Source organism: Pseudopipra pipra, chromosome 1 (assembly GCF_036250125.1).
Source record: "Pseudopipra pipra isolate bDixPip1 chromosome 1, bDixPip1.hap1, whole genome shotgun sequence".
Taxonomy (NCBI): Eukaryota; Metazoa; Chordata; class Aves; order Passeriformes; family Pipridae; genus Pseudopipra; species Pseudopipra pipra.
This window is the reverse complement of record NC_087549.1, coordinates 44008304-44027381: the sequence shown is the minus strand read 5'-3', so window position 1 is coordinate 44027381 and position 19078 is coordinate 44008304. Positions and strand designations below refer to the sequence as shown.

The following is a 19078-nucleotide window of genomic DNA, read 5'->3' as shown; positions in this document are numbered from 1 at the left end:
TAGCCCAGCAGTAGCACAGGATGTAGTTTATGATTTCAGGTCCACTTTTTGTGACAAGTATGATCCATTTCTCTTGGGGTAAATTCATTAAGAGACCAGTATATCAATGCTCCTACCTCTTTCGTTGCTGTCTTCTCTACAGAAAATAAACTAGCCCTGGTATTCACAGAACAAGGAAGTTGTTAGATGTATTCAGTAACATCTTCAGCTCAGGAGTTGATCTAGGCAACCACAGACCTAAGTTACTATTCATCTCACAAACAACTGTGCTTAACTCCTATCTCAGATGCAGGACATGTACCCCTTCTAATCTCTCTTCATTGCCTTGCCATTCAGTTTCCATGTCTTTAAAATGCGGATAATTATATTTGTTTTACTCTTCATGTGACATGGCCATTTAAGTATAAACTGCCTGGAACAAGGTCTGCCTCTTACTATCCATATGCCTACCACCAAGCACAACGGGGGCCCTCAGTGGATGGATACGGCCGATGATCCCCCCAAAAAATTATCATTAATGATACTATGCTATCTCCTGTTTAATATAAAGGACATTCAACAACAGAACTAAGGGGCTTGTCTCCTAAGACATTTAGTGATATTCTTAACTACACCAGAAACATGCTTATAGGGTGGACTGGATTGTTTGTCTCAGGTTTTAGGAAGTGAACAGATGTAACAATTTTCTATAATTTGGTTTAGTGCAGATGCTGAAATGGGGCATTCACAATAAAATATATGCAGTATATGTAATTTCAGCTGGATCCTCTGGTGTTTTAAAGTAAAAATGTGTACCTGCAAGCTGTTTTATGGTTTCTCAGTCATAATTATCTCTGTTACACAGACTGCTACAACTACAACTCTTTCTTTGTGTGCAAGCTTTTTAACAATGTCTTGACAATTTTGTGAATTTTGCAAGGCATGGTATTCTCCTTTTGCTTTGCTCAGAAGCCTGTTAAATTGTTTAATTTCTCTTTGCGGTAAATTTATGAAGTAATCAAATCAAAGAAGGTAGCAGCAGATAATCTATATGAGAAGCTCCTCACAAGACTAAAAAAAGGACCAGTGTAAGAATCTCAGAGTCTAGATAATTAACACATTAACAACTTGAGCTGCGAGTATCTTGTTTGACAATAGAAAAGAAGCATTCATCTATTGCTATTGCATTATTATATTATGACTGGAAGGAGATTGGAAATGAAGGTTAAAATTCTTAACAGCTGCTGCCTGGTGCATGCACTTGAAAGAGTCTGTTCTGCTGCCTGTGGCATTTCTCAAGGGATGTGGGAGCTGATGAATGATGGAGATGATAAAGCAAAAGTACCAGATATTCATTACATCAACATCTAAAAGTAGCCTTTAGTAGGTTCAACAATTAGGCTGAAGGTCCTCAAAATCCCTTGCTAATCACTACAGCAGCTGACCTGACAGACAGACAGTGGAAAGCAGATGCTGCTTTTGCTTTTAAGTATTCTATACATACCATTAGGGTTCCATTGGTCTTCTCCTCCCAGCACGAACAAGAAGTTTTCCACTTCCACAACACAGTGATGGGCACTGTTATATGGCATAACTGCAAGCAAAGCAAGAATTCTTTGTCAGCTTAGGACACTGATTACATCAAATATTTCCAAAGGTACAAAGTACAGCACAGAGATTACACCTGTAGGAAATGATATGGGAACGCATCACCCCAAGCATTTACGTCCACTGACTTATCAGCAGACAAAGCCACTTATTAGTAAACTTATGCTATTCAATCTTGCAAATAATTAAGAAATAAAGCAAGAATTCTGGTCCCTTCTGGGTCCCCCTTCACCTGCCCAAGTGCCTGCCATATATACTGCTCTAAAAACAGCTTGTAAAAAGGGATGAAGTTCCTTGAAAATAAGCAGATGCTAGGAATCCTACTACGCTAGAAAACATTAAAAAACCTCAGCCCAGCTTTGTTCTGCTGGCAATGTTTCCACAAGAAGAGTCAGTATGTTCAGTAGCTTTCTATTACACAGCAATGAACAAGCCGCATTTCCATACAGTTTTAAGTTTTTAAATTAAGGTCCTGCTGATTTAATGCCTTTTCCAAATGTATACGCTTAATTTCCTGTACAATGTCATTAGCAGCACAATCACACATCTTCTATTCATCTAATCAGGAAGCCCTTTGTTAACAAAGATCAAAACTGTGGCATTAGGTTTGCAATATCCCCTTTTTTTTACAGAGGTCTCTTGATTACTGTGGACCAGCTACAGATGCAAACATCTATTTTTTAAAATTAATGTTTTCCATTGTAAATGCTAAAATGCAAAAATAATTATTATATATATACATAATATTCACATATTATTGCAGTGTGCCATACAGAACTATAATGATATTATAAAATAAATGTAAACTTACACAGCATTAGTTATCATACCACATAGAGTAGTTTTGGCCCAGTGACACCAGTAGGAAAAATGATGTCCTTGTTCAGCTCATCATATGGGCACCTTAAATCTAGGTGAGGACAAATGGGGTGGTGATGTGCATGTACAGGCAGGGAACTTATTGCTTGACACGGATCAACAGAGCACTTAGGAAACCAGTGCAGTGGGAAATCAATATGACTCAGGGCCAGCTTTTACTTTGTGCTCTTTTGCCAATGCCAAAAAAAAAAAAAAAAAAGAGGCAGCCTATCTCACACTTGGATTATTTTGGGTGATATATCTCTCATTTCATTTGTTTTATTATCTTTTATTTTTCTCGGAATGCAGTTGTGCAGTATAGCATATGCAAATAATAATAAAAAGAAATATGCACAGCTTTGTTATTTAGGACACTTTTTCTTAAAGATCAAGTGGGCTCATTTAAGCTTCTTATTGAAGTTTTTGCCTAGGCGATGATGAATAAGTAAGGTATGTTTTTAGTTTCTAGTAAAGGTCGAATATCATTTCCATACTCTGTGGTCTTACAAGTCATGTAAGTGAAATAGTTCTCAAATTAGGCAGCCAGTACAGTGAAAGTTCATTAATTAAGGTTATTTGTTACTGGTACACTTTATATTAACTGAGAACTAATCCTATACCAGACACTGCAAAAGATTTTATACTACCCAGAGATTCTCACAGAGGGATGAAAAAATTAAATAGATTTTTGCTATCTTTTGAGCTCTCATATCATATTTATCTCATTCTTTAGTCTCAGATGTTTTCCTATTTTAAAACCTCTCTCCCAAAACTCCAGCACTTTTCTTGATTTTGTGGATGCTTGTAGTACATAATGAATTTGGGTCTCTCCCCTGAGAAATTTGCTGCCTTCCTTAAATGCTTTTTGGGACCCTTCGTCTCAAGAAGAGATTCCCCAGGATCAGTCTGCAAGAGCTTCAATTCTTACCTAATGCAATGCTCTATTATGGTTTCCAGTTAGGTTCAAGCCAGTAGTTGCACCCTCAACCTCTTCTGTTGGTCAATCTGGAGAGCTCTAGCGTTTATAAAAAGAACTGTCTGCAGGCAGTACACATCCATATTTTTCACATGTTTTCACTTTTGCAAACACTTGTGTTTATTTATCCTCCATATTAACACAAAGAGGGGCAGTAGAGGAAGAAATTCTATTTTAAGCTTTTAGGCTGTTCCCATGCATATAAGGTACGCAATAAGACTCCCATACTTATTACTACAATTAAACCTTGAAAACTAGTGGCTTAATCCTGGCTCCTACTTAATTTGACGGCAACATTCTCACTGATACAGGATTGGGTCCAAATGATCAGAACTACCATCATGGGAAAGCTAAAAGGAAGCTTGCCTTAGAAGGAGGGTAGTATTTGGGCTTCAGAAGGAAAGGTGACTGCAATAAAACACTGCAGACCTTTACTGTGACCTTAGTTTCTCACAGAGCTTTGGAGAAAACTCCGTTCTTCGTCTCGTGAATCTGCCCATGGGGATGAAGGGAGCGGAAAAACACAGGGAGGATGGAGTGACACCTAAGAGGGAAGGAAGTTTTGGGCACCGAAACTGTGAAATCACCAACATCACAGTCTTTCCCCTTGGCCATTTTCAGGTCCCTCAGAGTCATGAGTTATACGCAGAAATCAAAGCTATGGGAATGAAGATTTTTTTCCCCCCACCATAAAACGTCCCTTGAAAGCACCAGAAAGCTTGTGCTGTAAACCATAATTCCTTGTGAACACACAACCATATAGAACTTAGATTTTCATAGGTAATAGTCCAAATTACATGGCAGTGAGCGTGCTATATTTGATGTCTAGTAGGAACTATCTTCTCAAACTCACCGGGCTTGACAGGGTGTAACGGGAAGAATTTGGCCCATCACAAAGTCTGGCCAGGCTGCTGCTTTCAATAATTTTACATGAGCCTTTGTCTGCTGTTTTGCTTTAGCAGTATGAAAATCCCATCTTCCCATTTTTCGATTTCAACTCACTGGAACACCTGCCTGCCCCACAAAAAGGGTATTTGAAGAGAACTTTGTACGCCACGCTCAAACACAGCTCAGTGTGAGTTTTTAGCGTGTCAGTCAGTGAGTTAGAGGGAAAGGGTAAGGAGAAGCTAATCAGGATGAAATGAGATTAAAGGCTGTCTAATTTTACAGCAACTGTGATCCATCAGCCACTGTGAAAGTGACAGTGGAAATGAATGATGGAGACAGACAGGTGGGGCTGTACATTTCACTGATTTATCCTCAAATGCACTGGGCCTTATTTTATTGAGTGAACATGACCGCATTTATCATGACTGTCATCTAAACCCACTTCCCTCCATTTAAAAAGGTCACTTTACTAGAAGGGAGTAGGATAGAGGCACTTTCAAAACAGATTTGAAATTTAATAACACATGTTTATAAACCCCTGTGCAAGAATTCTCAACTTTATTAAAGACCAATTTAAAAAGAAGGGGAAAAGAATATTAAAAAGAGAAGAAGATGAAAAAAGCCATGGTCATCTGAGAAACATGGTTAGCTACCAAGGTGATAGGTGCCAGAGAAATATGTGAGATAGACAGATATAAACAGATTAGTTGGAGGGAGCAGAAATCACCTCTTCTAAGGCTCTGCCCCTCACACACACTTCCCAAAGCTCAGGATGCCCATGCTTTCCTGGACCAAGAGCACAAACAAGTCCAAACAGCCCCACTGAAAGACAACACCCCCACCAGCCCTCTTTCCATGCAATTGATATAGGATTGGTAGGAGACCCTTGGTAAGGTGAGAGGCAATTTCCCAGGTATGTATGTAACACGTAAAGCTTCCTAGCTCAAAACCAAATGGATGATTTATACTTGAGAATGATCCAGAAGGCAGTGAAGTCCAAGATTGCAGTGGTGTTTGCTAAGAAATACTTCACTACATAAACATCAGTGACATTGTGCAGGAGGTGACACTCACAGTTGTTCTCCAGATGCAGACGCAGGTGGAGGACACAGCAGCACTGCACATCAGGATAGCTATCCCAGGCAGAAACTCCTCACACATGCCAAAGCTTAGCTAATGAAAGGTACTAGACAATGTTCTGGGACCTACTTTCAAAAACAGAGACTACAGCTGACAGTCAAACATTCATGAAATGAAACACTCTCAATTGTAATGCCTATGAGGACAGCTAGACACATCGATGCTTCAAAGGCACCTCCATGATACACCTCACTCACCTAACAAACAATAATGTGTGCTCTTTGTCTTACCCAATTTTGTTTAGTTTCTGCCAATAATTGCACATTTAGGAAACAGCATCTGGTTGTTCTCCATACATTAATAAAAGGGTCATCAGTTCCTCCTCCTCCTTGCACCTTCCCCTGTCTATCATCACTTCAGCACTAATCAGCAGGGAAGAAGGGGGAATTGGAGTAGCATTTCTCAAGACAGGAGGAGGCATAAGCTCTGGTCCCAGGAGAACTGAAATCTGTGATACAGTCTATAGCCATTCCCCCACTCTGCTAAAAACTCCTTTCAGAAACTGCACTTGATTTTTCTACAAAAAAAAAAAAAAAGTGCCCACTCCCCCCAAGCCCCTGCAACCCCCCCAAACAAACAAACAAAAAACCAAACTCCATAGATTTTTCACTGCCCTGAACCATTCAGCTGCTTGAGATACAGGAGGTACTGTAAGGAAAGCCAAGAAGTCTCTTCCTCAGCCACTGCACAGCTTGAGCACAGCCCTTCAAGACTCAGTACACACCAAGAAGTCATGCTTATCATCTCTAATGACCTGTGCAGATGACGCAAGAGAAGAGTGTGTTTCCAGAATGAGGATGTCATTATCAGAGGACATATGGAGTCAATAATGACCTTCCATAATATTAACAGCCTATCCTGTTGGCTACATAATATTCAACTACTGCTACTTGAAAACTGGCTATTTCTAAAGCTCTGAGGAGGGCAGGGTAACGAGAGATGACTCTTTCTAGCACAGAAGGCACCTACAGACTCACTTTAGGAGACTGTGATTTGCTCATGGCAGAGACACAATATTCATTTCACTCCCTACCCTCCCTGCAAAATGCTGGGGGGACCACAGCTGGTCCAATTGTTTCCTGAGAACGTAATATCAGATACTGTTCACCTTTCTGTGGTTCATACATCATTTGCAGGAAGTCTATGCATTTATTACTGAATACTACTTGTTATTTCTCACCAAGGAGGTTATATAAACAAATGCTAGGATTCCTCAGTGAATTGTTCTCTTCAATTGTTTGTTATTTAATAACTGTGGGGAAAGACTGACCACAATAAGTATGAAATTCTAGCCTCGGTGAATGTGGTGGGAGCTTTGCCATTGACTTTAAAGGCATCAGGCATTCACTCACTGGTATTTTCAGTTCAAAAGATAATGAAATAAAGTTAAAAGAAGAGAATAATCAACAGTAGGTGGCAAATACCTCTGTTAGCATTCATGGCCAAACTGCATTCTGTGACCTCAAATTCAAGCAAATACCTATGAAGTACTTTTTTCTAGTAATACACCAATGCCAACCTTGAGTCTGAGCTCAGCTCAGTGGGGGAAGCCTGGGACAGTCCAACAGCAGTTACCATAAACAGAGAATCTTAAGATGAAGCACTGTACCTTAAAGTCACCTTTGAGAAAAAATAACTGGTATAGCTGTGGTCCAGCTGTACCACTGAGAACACCATCAGCTCAGCTAGAAAGTTCACCACCTCTTCATTCCCATGGCAAATTTGAGGCAACTTTGTTCAAGCCACCACAAGTAGGATGGGTACAGAGCTGCTGAAGTCATCTAGGATATAGTCTGTACTTCAACTGAGGCTGCAAGTAAGCAAAGGTAAAATGCCATCCCAAACCTACCCTCAATTAAAGATAACATAAGCTCCAAGAAAGAGAAATCTGAGCAGATCAAAGTCCTTGGAATAATTCACAGCACAGCGAATGGTATTTCATATAATGAAGATACTTTATATTAATTAGGCATTTCTCATTATGAAGATATTCCTTAATAATGAAAATATATTTTTTTCATTCAGATGTCAAGAGTTACTCTTTTATACATTCTCTGAAGTAACATGAGCCAGGTTCTTCCAGATGTCAGGGGGTTTCTCAGTTTAGTTTTTTTAATGGGCTAAAATTTTCTTATGTGAGCTTCTAAAACAAGATTAAATTCTGACACACCTGATGAGGCAAACATAACATCAGGAATAGCTGCCATGCTCAGCTCTCTCCTAAAATAAGTTGCTTTAAAGTTATTTGAATACAATTTCTGAGTACAGATCTGTCTGTTTCCATGGGTGAAATTCACCCGATGGCAAAATATTCTACTGGGCTTTCAGCAACATATACATTTGGCTGTTTGAATGAACAATATTTATTCATACATTTCCAAAGATGCAAGCCCCCATTTGGATTTCATTTGAATAATAAAGCTGCCTACTTTGATCAATAATGTTTGAGTAAAGTAGGAGAATACTACACTCCCACCTTAAAAACTGGTGTTCCTGTACCAAAATCCTGACACAGTCCTTCCCGTGCAATGCACAGCAAACCTATGCACACTCCTGCCTTCCTCACAGAAGTGACTCCATGCAGCTGACCTTGCCAGGTCTGAGAAGCACATGTAAGTCAATACACCAAACATCTTGGCACAACTTGGAGCAAGGGATGTAAAACATGGTCCTGTGGAAAGGTTCCAAGTGACAATTCTCCTTGTTTTTTTATTCCCTGCTTACCCACATACCTGCTGAAGGTTGCCCCTGGCAACCTAGTTGCCCCACCGATTTCCACAGACTATTTATCAGGAGACAGTTGTCCACCACTATGAGTTATGCAATGTTACCTCAGTTGCTCCCCAGTAGAATATGTTGTGTACCTACTCAGGCCCGGACTTACAATCTCTAAAGTAGAGCCCAGTATGTATTACTGGGGAATGACATCTCGTCACATCACAACAGTCTCATGATGTGACATTTTGCACAACAAAATCTTCTCATGGACAAAATGATGAATAGTCCCTGATGGGAGAAAAACACAGCAGAGTTGCCAGAAAGCACTGGAAAGAAATACTATCTTGTCCCACTGGAGGCTTTCAGATCCTCCAAGATGTCAACTCAAGGACATGCAATCCCTTCTCTAACAGTGCCGCAGGGCAAAAGACCACAGCCAGGAATGGTGCATTAACGTCCAACTGCCTGTGACCAGTTGCATCCATTTATGGCTCAATTTCTATCTGACCTTGAGATGCACACAGTCTCCCGGTCTCCTCTGAAGATAACCTTCCAAGCTCAGGACATTCACAGCCACTGCTTGAATTTTCCTGATCGGATCCTGTTGACGTTGCTGAGGGACCCACGTCTTAAAAAGAATTCATCACATGCAGCAATATCCTACTTGGCCCCTACTACCCCCAAAAATGACTCTTTCACAATTTTCTCTCTCAGTCTCACTACTTCCTACCCTGCTCTCAACTCTTGACTTAACATATTATTTTAGAGTAACCAAGTCTTGAAGTCATGCCAGGAGAAGAAGAAAAATGTGATTTTCCATTTGGAAAACTCTACATGGAGGAGGGATGTGCCTACATTTTGCCATATTAAAACACCAGTTTCGATACACTTAAGTTCACTCATAACAGATAAAATGAAACCTTCACTGCTACAGATTTTTGTATTTTTTTTCCTTTTAAATACTTCAGTATTTGTAAATGAAAGGTTTTATTTACAAGAAAGTCCAGCTTACCTAAAGCACTAGGACTTAAAGCAGAAGAGGGTGGAAGGATCTGTCCAAAGCTTACCACCATGGGAAAAAAGCTGCCTTTCCCAGAAGACACATACCTTGCACAGGTATCTGAAGAAAAGCCCGAAACTCCAACATGCCTAACTTCCAGCACACCCAAGAACAGCATGCAGAAGCAGGAATGTCCACACAGTACTACGTTCATGTACTTAGGCTGCCTAACAAAAGCTCAGGAGTCCCTGCCAGGGATGGCAAGAAGGCTCGAGTTAATCTGTAATGGACAGGCCACTCAGAAAACATTCTGTCAGGATGATGAGTGAGGGCACCAACAGGACCCAATGGCCCTGACCAGCCTGGAGTTCCCTCCAGCACCACTTGTCCATGGGTGCAGGAGCCCCATTTCAGCTCAGGCCTAGGCACCCAGACCTGGCCTGGATGGACCTCATGCAGGGACACTGTAGTGTGTCTCCAGTCCTGTCTTTAGCCTTGTCTTCTGGATGGAGTTTTGGCCTGTTCTCATGGAGCCAGCAGCCCCATCATGCCCTGACACATACCCACAGGCAGGAATGTTGCTCCCTGAGCAAGGACTGCAGACCAGGCTTTACTCTGATTCTGCACATCCCTGCCATTGTCCTGACAAAAAATAAAGGTACGTGGAGATGTATCAGCAGAACTTAATGTTCTCATCACCACCAAAATAGTCATTCCTAAGTACCAGAAAATGCCTGTCTTATTGCTTACACTTTTTCCACAATGGACAGAATTAAATATAATTTATAATATTCTTTTTGCTCAGGATGGACAATAAGAGCCCGCTCTAAAATGTACTAACCACCAGGCAGATAAATACAGAAGGAAACACAGGAATCAATCCACATAAATTAGGTAACACTAAAGACTGGTTTCTCCAACAGAAACCAGGCAGAAATGTTACTCTCCTAGACCTCCCCCTTCCACAGATGGGGTCCTAAGGAAGGGAAATGGCAAACCCAAAATGGACAATTTTCAAATTCAGGGAAGAAAATTTTACCTGGGCAGCAAATCCACACACTTACGTAAAACTGGCACAGATGACTTACTTTGTAAATCTATACACAGAAAATGAAATCAGAATGTAGAGCTGATAAAAAAAAAGCGCCATTAATGGATGTGGACTAAGTTTATGTTGATTTTCTTCTGCTTTGTATGAAAACAGTACTGTTTAATATTTTCAGAAAAAAATGACTGTGAAAAATGTGTTGGGGTGCCTACTCATAACAATCCAAAAAATTCACTCCATATGAACCCTCATTCCAGAAATTTTGTCCCATCTCCTCAAAAACCTTTTGTGGATTCAGAAAACATCCACTCAGGAAGCAGAAGGAAAAACACATTTCTCAAAACTGGATACCAAGCTGAGTATCATAGCACAAGCAGCTGCTATTTAAATCAAGAGGTGTCAAAATTCATGGGCTGAACCACGTTCACAGAGAATCACAAATAATTCACAAATCACACACTAGTGCATGGTCATGGACTGCTGACAAACAAGATAAAAGGTCATGGTAATTCAAAGCACTGGCCATGCTGGGACTGCAGGATTGGACATATACAGTAGACTAAAGTAAAGCTCTTGTGATCAATAACAAACATTTAAAATACACATAACTAAGTATCCTCATCCGGCTTGCATTTTTTGTTGAAGACATTGATTTTGCACAGAGTATTGTTCAGGAAAATATAATCTTCAGTTAGTTAGGTTAAGGAAAGAGAGGACAGAGTCCCCATGAAAAAAACTGGGACTCACTGTGCTAATAAACATGGCTTGGACCAGGTTCTGGTGGAGACTGAATCGAAGAAGTGAATGAAACGGAAAAGGGCAGGGATAGGTCAGGACAGATCAGAGGGGACATGGCAAAATGACTGAGATTGGAGGAAGAGAGAGCAAAACCTGTGAACACGGCAGCACATACAGACCAGAGCCTGAAGTTCTGCAGTCTTCACACTCCTCTGTTGTCAGCACATCTAGGTGGAACCTTGTCATATTTACACCCCCTGGGTTGCAGAGATGTGTACCACAGATCTACAACACAATGTCTCTCAATACACCTTGAAAAGGCCGACTATGAAAATCTGTGAAAATGCTGTGATGTGGAGCATTCAGACATCATGAACTGTCAACAAGAGAGGCTGCAGTGCACATCTCCTCTGGCACCTCTCTGTGTATTTATGCTGGTGTAGTCCTTAAACAGCTCACTGTGATGCTTCCCAACTGGTCATCTTGCTGAAGGTCCAGATGCAAACTAGAGGTTCCATTACTCTTTGTGATGGTTGATGCAGTCATGAAGTCAAGAAACAAGCAATCAAGAAACTGCAGTATTTCTTTAAGGTACACAGAATTACTAAGCTTCCCTACCTGGCCTCACAAACTGTAGTGAGCAGGAGTGCAAGGCCATGAGAAGGGAAAGACTGATGTATCAGCAGCAGCACCAGTTTGGATCAGCTTGTTGTGGTTGTGAAACTATAACCTCAACTTACATAATACCAAACCATTGAAATGGGTCTAACCCAGCTTTGCTATGGCCCTGTTGCTCTCTCAGCCCAGGCAATCCAGGCCACTCTTCACACTAGCACAGTCTTTCCTTGGCACCCCTCAGTGAGCCCTTTCAAAGCAAGAACCTGGTGGAAAAATAACCCAGAAAACAAGAGAGTATATTTTCATTTTGATTTAATGCCCTAAGCAGGCTCACACAGGAGTTAAATGAGTTCTAACACTGACATGAAGGAGAAGATAAGACTGTGGGATGGGGTTTGGGTGGAAAGGGACTTGAAACAACAGCAACAGCTTCACCTAGAATATAGCCACAGCCCTTGAATGAAGCAGGTAACAGTGAACTTGACCTCTGACTGCAAGAGGTTGTTTCACTTTTGGAAGATGTGTAGGGAGAGGTTGAAGGAGCAGATGGGATTTCTCACAGATAAGGCAGCTCTGCCCTGAGCAGGAGGATGGAATACTGTCCCTGTCTTTGCCACATATTTTTACTGTGGCGCTAGATAAATCTCTTAAGCTGTTTTTTTCCACAGCTACCCTGTGGTACTGTACCTGTACTTCATTTTCAGAATGCCTGATCTGATCCCTGTGCCTGATATGTGGAAGTGCCCTCTGCTCGCTGCTGTAACAGAAGTATGTGGGAGGGGCAGTGTGGAAAGGATGGTCTAAGGGGTCTTGAAATGGGCACCCCAAAATAAAGGATACCTTTGACTTTAACCGTATTACACCTCTTCCTCATCTGCAAAATGGGAACACTGACGGACTGCGCTCCTCACAAAGAGGATGGTACAAAAATACCACAACAAATGTCCATGAAGCTGTTGGCCTCTGTTGTTGTGAAGTCTGTGAACGAAACCTTGTGAAAAAATTCTTCTGTCTATAGAAGATTTCAGAAGCATGTGACAGAGAGGATCTACTTGCTAAACAACAGAGGGGAAATGCTGTGAGCAAAAACTGAGCGCAGTCCCTTCTGTGCACTGACATGTGACAAAGAATAGCATGTGATATCATTGGAGATTGTATCTTAGTGCTTATGCAAACAGAGGCCGAATTAAGGTTGCAGAAGCAGCTTAATTCTCACATTTCTTACTCCAGAGGGCTTAGTATTGCCACCTATCTAACACTCTTTCCAAGCTTGGTACAAGTCCCTCGTGCGTGATCCACGCCAGGTCTGACAGACAACTAACACCTTCCTGGTCCTCCAGCTGCTTCAGCATCTCTGAATCACCCATGTAGGTGCTGTGGAGTCCGAAGTCTACGAAGCACATGGCCGGAGTTGCAGGAGCCCTCCTCCTCCTCTTCCTCCTCCTCCTGCCGCATTTCCTTCCAGCCGGCAGTGTGAGGCTAAGCCACTAGAGGGGGTGCGGCGTGCTCGGCAACCCCCTTCCCCTGGGAGAGGCATTTCAATCATCTTTTGGCTTCAGGTTTTGCAACCAACTAAAAAACAAAAGAGGTGAAATGCAGCACAAAAAAAAGTCATAGCCAGCTTCCTCCCAAGCAGTTAACTTCTGCTTGTTTCTCGTGTTCGGCGTGAAAGGGAAGAAATCAAACGAAGTACACAAGCCCCAGCGAATGCTCGGCGCATCAATTCTGGAGGATGCTGAGCCCCCTCCCGGCTCCCGCTGCCTGCAATGGGCATGGCAGGTGCTCAGGCTTTGGCACGGGTATCAGTCATACCTGCTTTGCTGCGTCTTGTCTCAGCTCCTCGAACCCAGACTGTGCAAGGATCAGTCAGCGATTTCTCTGGCAGTCCACACACATCTGCTTTCCTACTCCACGTGCCAGTCCCAGTGAAATATAGCAGGCACAGTTCCCGTCCCCACCAATACGCCGCCAAATTTCTCTCCCTCTCTCTCTTAATAATGATCTGGGCGCTGGGTAAAAACAACATGCTCGCTTTTGACAAAGAGAGTGCTTCCGCATTAGAGGGGTAAGGAAGGGGAAAGAGGACGTGAGGAAACTGTTATACAAAAATATAATAACCTACAGAATTAAAGGGAAAAAAAGAAGAGTCCTTTGTAAAAGAGTTACTCCTTTCCAATGGAAAGACAGTGCTTTACTCAGTTAATCCCAAATTGAACTGCATAATGGTGGCCAGGTTACAGCTCTCTTCTCATTTCCCTAAAGAATGATTTTTTGGGGAAGGCATGCTGAAACTGAAGTGTGTCTATTCCATCAGGAAGGTGCAGAGGGACTGGTATTTACCTGCATACCCATCACTGCTGAATTATGCCTTCTCTCACTCTTCCCCAACTGCTTACAAGAACTGTCCCTCTGAAGGTATCATCCATCCCAGTAACACTACTTATTACTAAACCTATATATAAAATACAATCAAAAATACCAACATCCTAGATCCTCCCTTCTCATGACCCAGCTCAGCCTTGTAAGCTCCTACAGACTCCTCTTCTTCTTCTCCATGGCCAAGAGGAGAGCAAAAAGCAAAATTGCAAAAAGCAATTTTGAAGTCGATCTTTTCCTTGTATGGTATGGGCAGAGGAAGATTAATTGAGGGCAGCTTCTGGGGATGCTCCTAACACAGGGCAGCAGTACTGACAGGGGTAAGCTAACCCATCAGTTCTCCTCTTTGCCCCAGCAATGGAACAACTTGTGTTTTGCAGCGTGACACAGCCAGTACTGCACAGATCCACATCCTTGCAAGTGTCTCAAAAGCCACTCTTTTTCAAAAAGAGCCACATGCAGGGATGTGCCCAAGTGGCAATGCAGCACTTGGCTTTGGCAAGATTAGACTTCAGTGATGAACTGGGAGATGAGCACGGGCAGACAGATTTGAGCTGCTCAACAGTATGTCCTGCAGGTGAAACTCAATTTAACTTCCATTCCTGATGAACTTGGGTTTTCAAAAAGAGAATCAGATGTAAAAAATGTGGCCAAAAAAGAAATACAAGGGAAATAAAATAAGAAAGTGCACTTAAGCCGTTCTTTTGTTAATTCATTGCAAAAACACTGATAAAATGCACAGTGAATCATTACCAGACATTAATGCAGACCGATCCTACCTAAGGAGTTTGCAATCTTCCTTTAAATTAATAAAGACAGAATATAATCCTAACTGCAGTGCATTTGATCATATATATTAATATGGAGACTGCTGATCCACATCTGGCTAAAACAAATGTGTTTTTACACAAATTAGGTTACCACTGATACAAACAGTTTTGGTTCATACTACAGAACAGGAACAGATGATCAACGCTATTGCTTTGGTTTAGCACTGTGCTTGTGAAAGTCACCACTTATCAGCTGGGCTGCAGTAATTGCTTTTAGTCTCTTACAATTAGAAAAAGCCACAAGCTTAAACTGTCTTAAAGCTTACGTTGTTTAGAAGTGCACATTTTACCTCACATTTGTAACCACTCAGGAACATGAGCACTAGCAGGCATTGTGGCTCAGCTAGTAGGGACTACCTTGGGGAAAAGCAGATGAGCTGGATCTCTTGCAATCCTTTGACCATAACAAAATTACAAAAGATATAGACTCAATAAACTTCCACAGATGACAAACAAACAAGAATAGCAACTACCTGCAAAATGAGCTGGTGGAAGCAACCTACTCCTTATGTCAGTGCACCTTATTTATACTTTATAAAACACTGAAATTTTGCACTGACTGTACATATACCAAGAAGCAGTGTGGAGTTTTTATTATAGAAATAACGTCATTAAAATTCTGTAGAATCCTTAAAGTCAAAATTTAGACATTAAGTCTGCAAAGGCAGCTCCATATGATCAGCTGTATGTAGGCTTTCAAAGAATAAGTCCTCTGAACAACTAAAAAACCTGTTTGAGACACTTGCTGAGATCCATTTCACTGGACATTCACAAATACATTGATTCCTATTGCAGTACCAGGGTGCATAAACAGAGTTTTGATAAAAATGAATACTAAGCAATTTTGCAAAAATTTTGTCTTCAAATCACATTAAAAACCTCAAAGGCTTTATTTGCTCCCTACTCTACAGTACAAGTGCTGATAACCCAAAACAGTTTCAAAAATTACAACCCACATCACTAAATCCAAGACACTACATGTGCTTGGTGCCCCTTCAATGTACTTTCTTCAATTTACTTTCAATTTACTTTTAATTTTCAACCATAAGATCAAAACCTCCCATTTGAAAAACAATCAGTTGAATCACAAAGCTTTGTCTTAATATACTAAATGTGCAAGATCAGAGATAAAATTGTTGGCAGTGCAGCTAATGCAACTCTGCAGCAAGTTCCCTGAAATAATCAGAATTAGGTACTCAGTTGTGCTTTACTTGGACACACGACAAAGGGCAGTATTATTGTTGTGCTCTGAGGGGACAGTCTCAGGGTAGAACTGTGAGTACCGAAACTGTTATGGTATAGTGATACCTGAACTAACTTCATGTTACTGACTTAGCCCCAACAGGTGTACTTTCAAGTTCTCCTTTATTCTAAAGGTCCCTGTTCGTTGAGGGCCTGAGTTCAGCAGGAGTTGTATCCACCGGTGGCAGGAAACAACACGTTAAAAAGGTATATATAAATATCAAAAATGGGTAAATTGGGTATTTCTTTCTAGTTTTTAGTACCTGTCTGCAGGTTGTTCTACTTGACAACCACAAATCATTTATAAGTAGAACAGACATTAAATTCTTAACACATTTCATCCACAGATTTCATGGTGTGATGTGAATTTGGTCCACACAATTCACTTTGCTCTAATAGCCCAAACCCTCCTTTGCTTGTGTTTTTTTTTTTTTCCCCTGTGACACTTTCCTGACATTTTTGCACCAGTCTCTGGAGTCCACTCAGGAAGAATTTCAGCTCTGGACTCGGTGGGCAGGTCTGGTGTCTGTCTTCATTGTCCAACCCAACCAACTAAAACCAGTCACTCTTCATCCCCACCTGCACCCTCTGTGGGTGGAGTGGCACCCAAAGCTGGTGCACAGCCATCTTCCAGTATTTTGGTGTACTTCTGCAGCCTTCCTTCTGCAAAGAGGAAGAGGATTCCCATCCCTGGATGTGCACCCGTGGGCCATTCCAGCAGCTCACTGAGACCTAACCCCTGCAGCATCCTGCAAAGCCTCTGAGCATCAGGGGAAACACAGAGCTCTCAAGAACACCTTTTGCATACTCCAAAAAGGCAATTAGGGACTTCAGAAGCTGAGGCAAAAAAACATGGTATCATATGGTTAAATGGCCAGCCCTCAAAGAATTTTTTTTTTTTTGCGAAAATCAATAGAAGGTGATAGATCAATAGAAGTTTTCTGTATAAAACATTTACTCCTGAAACAGCGCTGTTTTGTGCCATGTAAAACCAGAACACTTTTCCCTAAGGAATCAGTTATTTTCTCTGATGAAAATGAATTATTTTCCAATATTGAAAGTTTCAAATGAAAGCCCTCAAATGACTGCAACTACTTCAGGTGGGCACCAGCGCTGTTTTACCTGGGGGTGGAACCCCTTTCCATGGCAGCCCTGCCTGTCTGAAAGGAGGCCAGGCTGCTAAAATAAAGCTGCTGGAGTGAAGCCAAATTATGGCTTCAGGAAAAGGGATGCTATGTCAGGGCTTTATTGATGTTGTAAATCTTTGCAGTTAAGAAAAATCAAATTTCTGAGTGCTGAAGTGATCATTTCTTGGAGAGGCATTGGAGACAGCCTGGGAGCTGACAGGAGGACAGTGGCTCCAATCTTGCCGGATGAAATGTGACCCGTTGCAGAAAGCCCCTGAAACATCCTGCATGTTAACAGAACTTAAGTTGGAGGCTTGAGCAGTGTATAAACCCTTACATGGGACATCTCTGCCCTAGACATATCTTTTTTTCCTGAAGCTGAAGTTAATGGGAGCCAGTGAATGCCCAGCTGATTTCAGCAGTTGTGATTCTGCTGAATAAAATAAAGTTTAAATGAGCTTGTGCAGACATTAGTGGTAATGCAGCTGGGAGACAAGGGCTGCACGGGGACTATCCAGAAGGCTGGGATTTGGACACCACAGATCATCCAGCTCTGTGTTACTGGCTGCCACAGTACTTAAAATAATTGTAGTCCTCTGGAGAGAGTATATAGATAAACTCTCTCTTATGTTAATGCACCATCATATAGAGTTGTTTACAGGCAGTACTTAGTAAAGTACTTAAGAATGTATTTAAACACACTGCTGAACATCAGTGTGATTAATACTTTGCTGAATTAGAGATATGATACAAATATATTTTTCTGCTGTTGCAATTTTTCATTATATACAGTTATAAGCTGGTCATAAGGATTTTCTTTCAGTTTTGCATCCAGTAAATGAGTTAATTTGGGAGTCAAATTCTGCCTTAGTTATTCCTGCACAATGCCTTTCATATGCATGAGGGAAGAAGACTGCTCTGTGACCTTTAATTGGACTTCTTTTTGTTAGTCTTTAATCAAGGAAAAAACAAATCTAGTTCTTTCTTTTTGATCCTGCAGCTCTTTGACATTCCTTTCATGTCATTTCAATCAGAAAAGTATCTTTTACATATGGTTTCTATGTTTGTTAAAGCTGCGCATACAGCAGCTGTAATTCTTGACCAGCAAGCAAGCAGCTACTGTTGAGCACAGATTGGAGTCATACACTCTGTTCTTTTGGCATGTAAAACCAGGGGGGAAGGAGGAGAAGAGCAGAAACATGGCCCTTACATCACTCATCATGGTAATTCTATTTAAATCTATTTTAATGATTTCTAATAACATAATTTGCCAAGCCTCCCCACCTGAGAGTGATTCAAGCACATCTCTCTCAATTTTCCCTTTCCTGCTTAGCCCAGGGAGAAACATTTACTCTCTCCTACTTTCAAATTTTAGGGTCAAACCTTTTTTTTATTCCCTTTTTTTTTTTTAATAAGGAGAACTCAAAGCACTTGTCTACTCATAAACATTAAGGTATTGGTTATTGTCATCACTGCAGAACTGTCACTTCACTGCATTTACCTGCAGTTTCTGCTCACAAGGAAACAAGCTTGTTTAATAGTTTTAGTGATAGACATTTTAAGAATTGAGGACTTCCCCCCCACCAAATTAATGCTAAATCATGTGCATTACATACATTATCTACTTGTAACAAAATGGGAATATTTAAAATGATTCAGTCACAGATAACTTGTTACTGAAAACGACAGGTTCGCATCAGTCACTGGACGCTCTGGGTGTTCGCTGAGCTCAGTGAGCTCTTGGGTAGGCTTACCCACTTCATGGAAAACAGATGTTCACACTGCGGAAAAGATTCTGACTCCCTTTCATGGTCCCAAGAATCCTGAACATGAGTGTCTCACACGAAACAGGCACGGTACTGGGCTCACTCCCACACTTCAGCCCTCACACACAGTTCACACAGATGCAGGTTAGTCAAGGGCACTGCAGCT

At 41.3% G+C, this 19078-nt stretch overlaps 1 protein-coding gene across 2 annotated transcripts in view; it reads right to left on the bottom strand.

The window, feature by feature from the left end:
• KLHL14 (kelch like family member 14) overlaps window positions 1-19078 on the bottom strand; it is a 64060-nt gene that overhangs the window by 16250 nt on the left and 28732 nt on the right. For both annotated transcript variants that reach the window (XM_064654186.1, XM_064654178.1), the window contains one exon: window positions 1484-1573. In XM_064654186.1, coding sequence (XP_064510256.1) covers window positions 1484-1573 — 90 coding nt within the window. The remainder of the gene's footprint in view (window positions 1-1483; window positions 1574-19078) is intronic.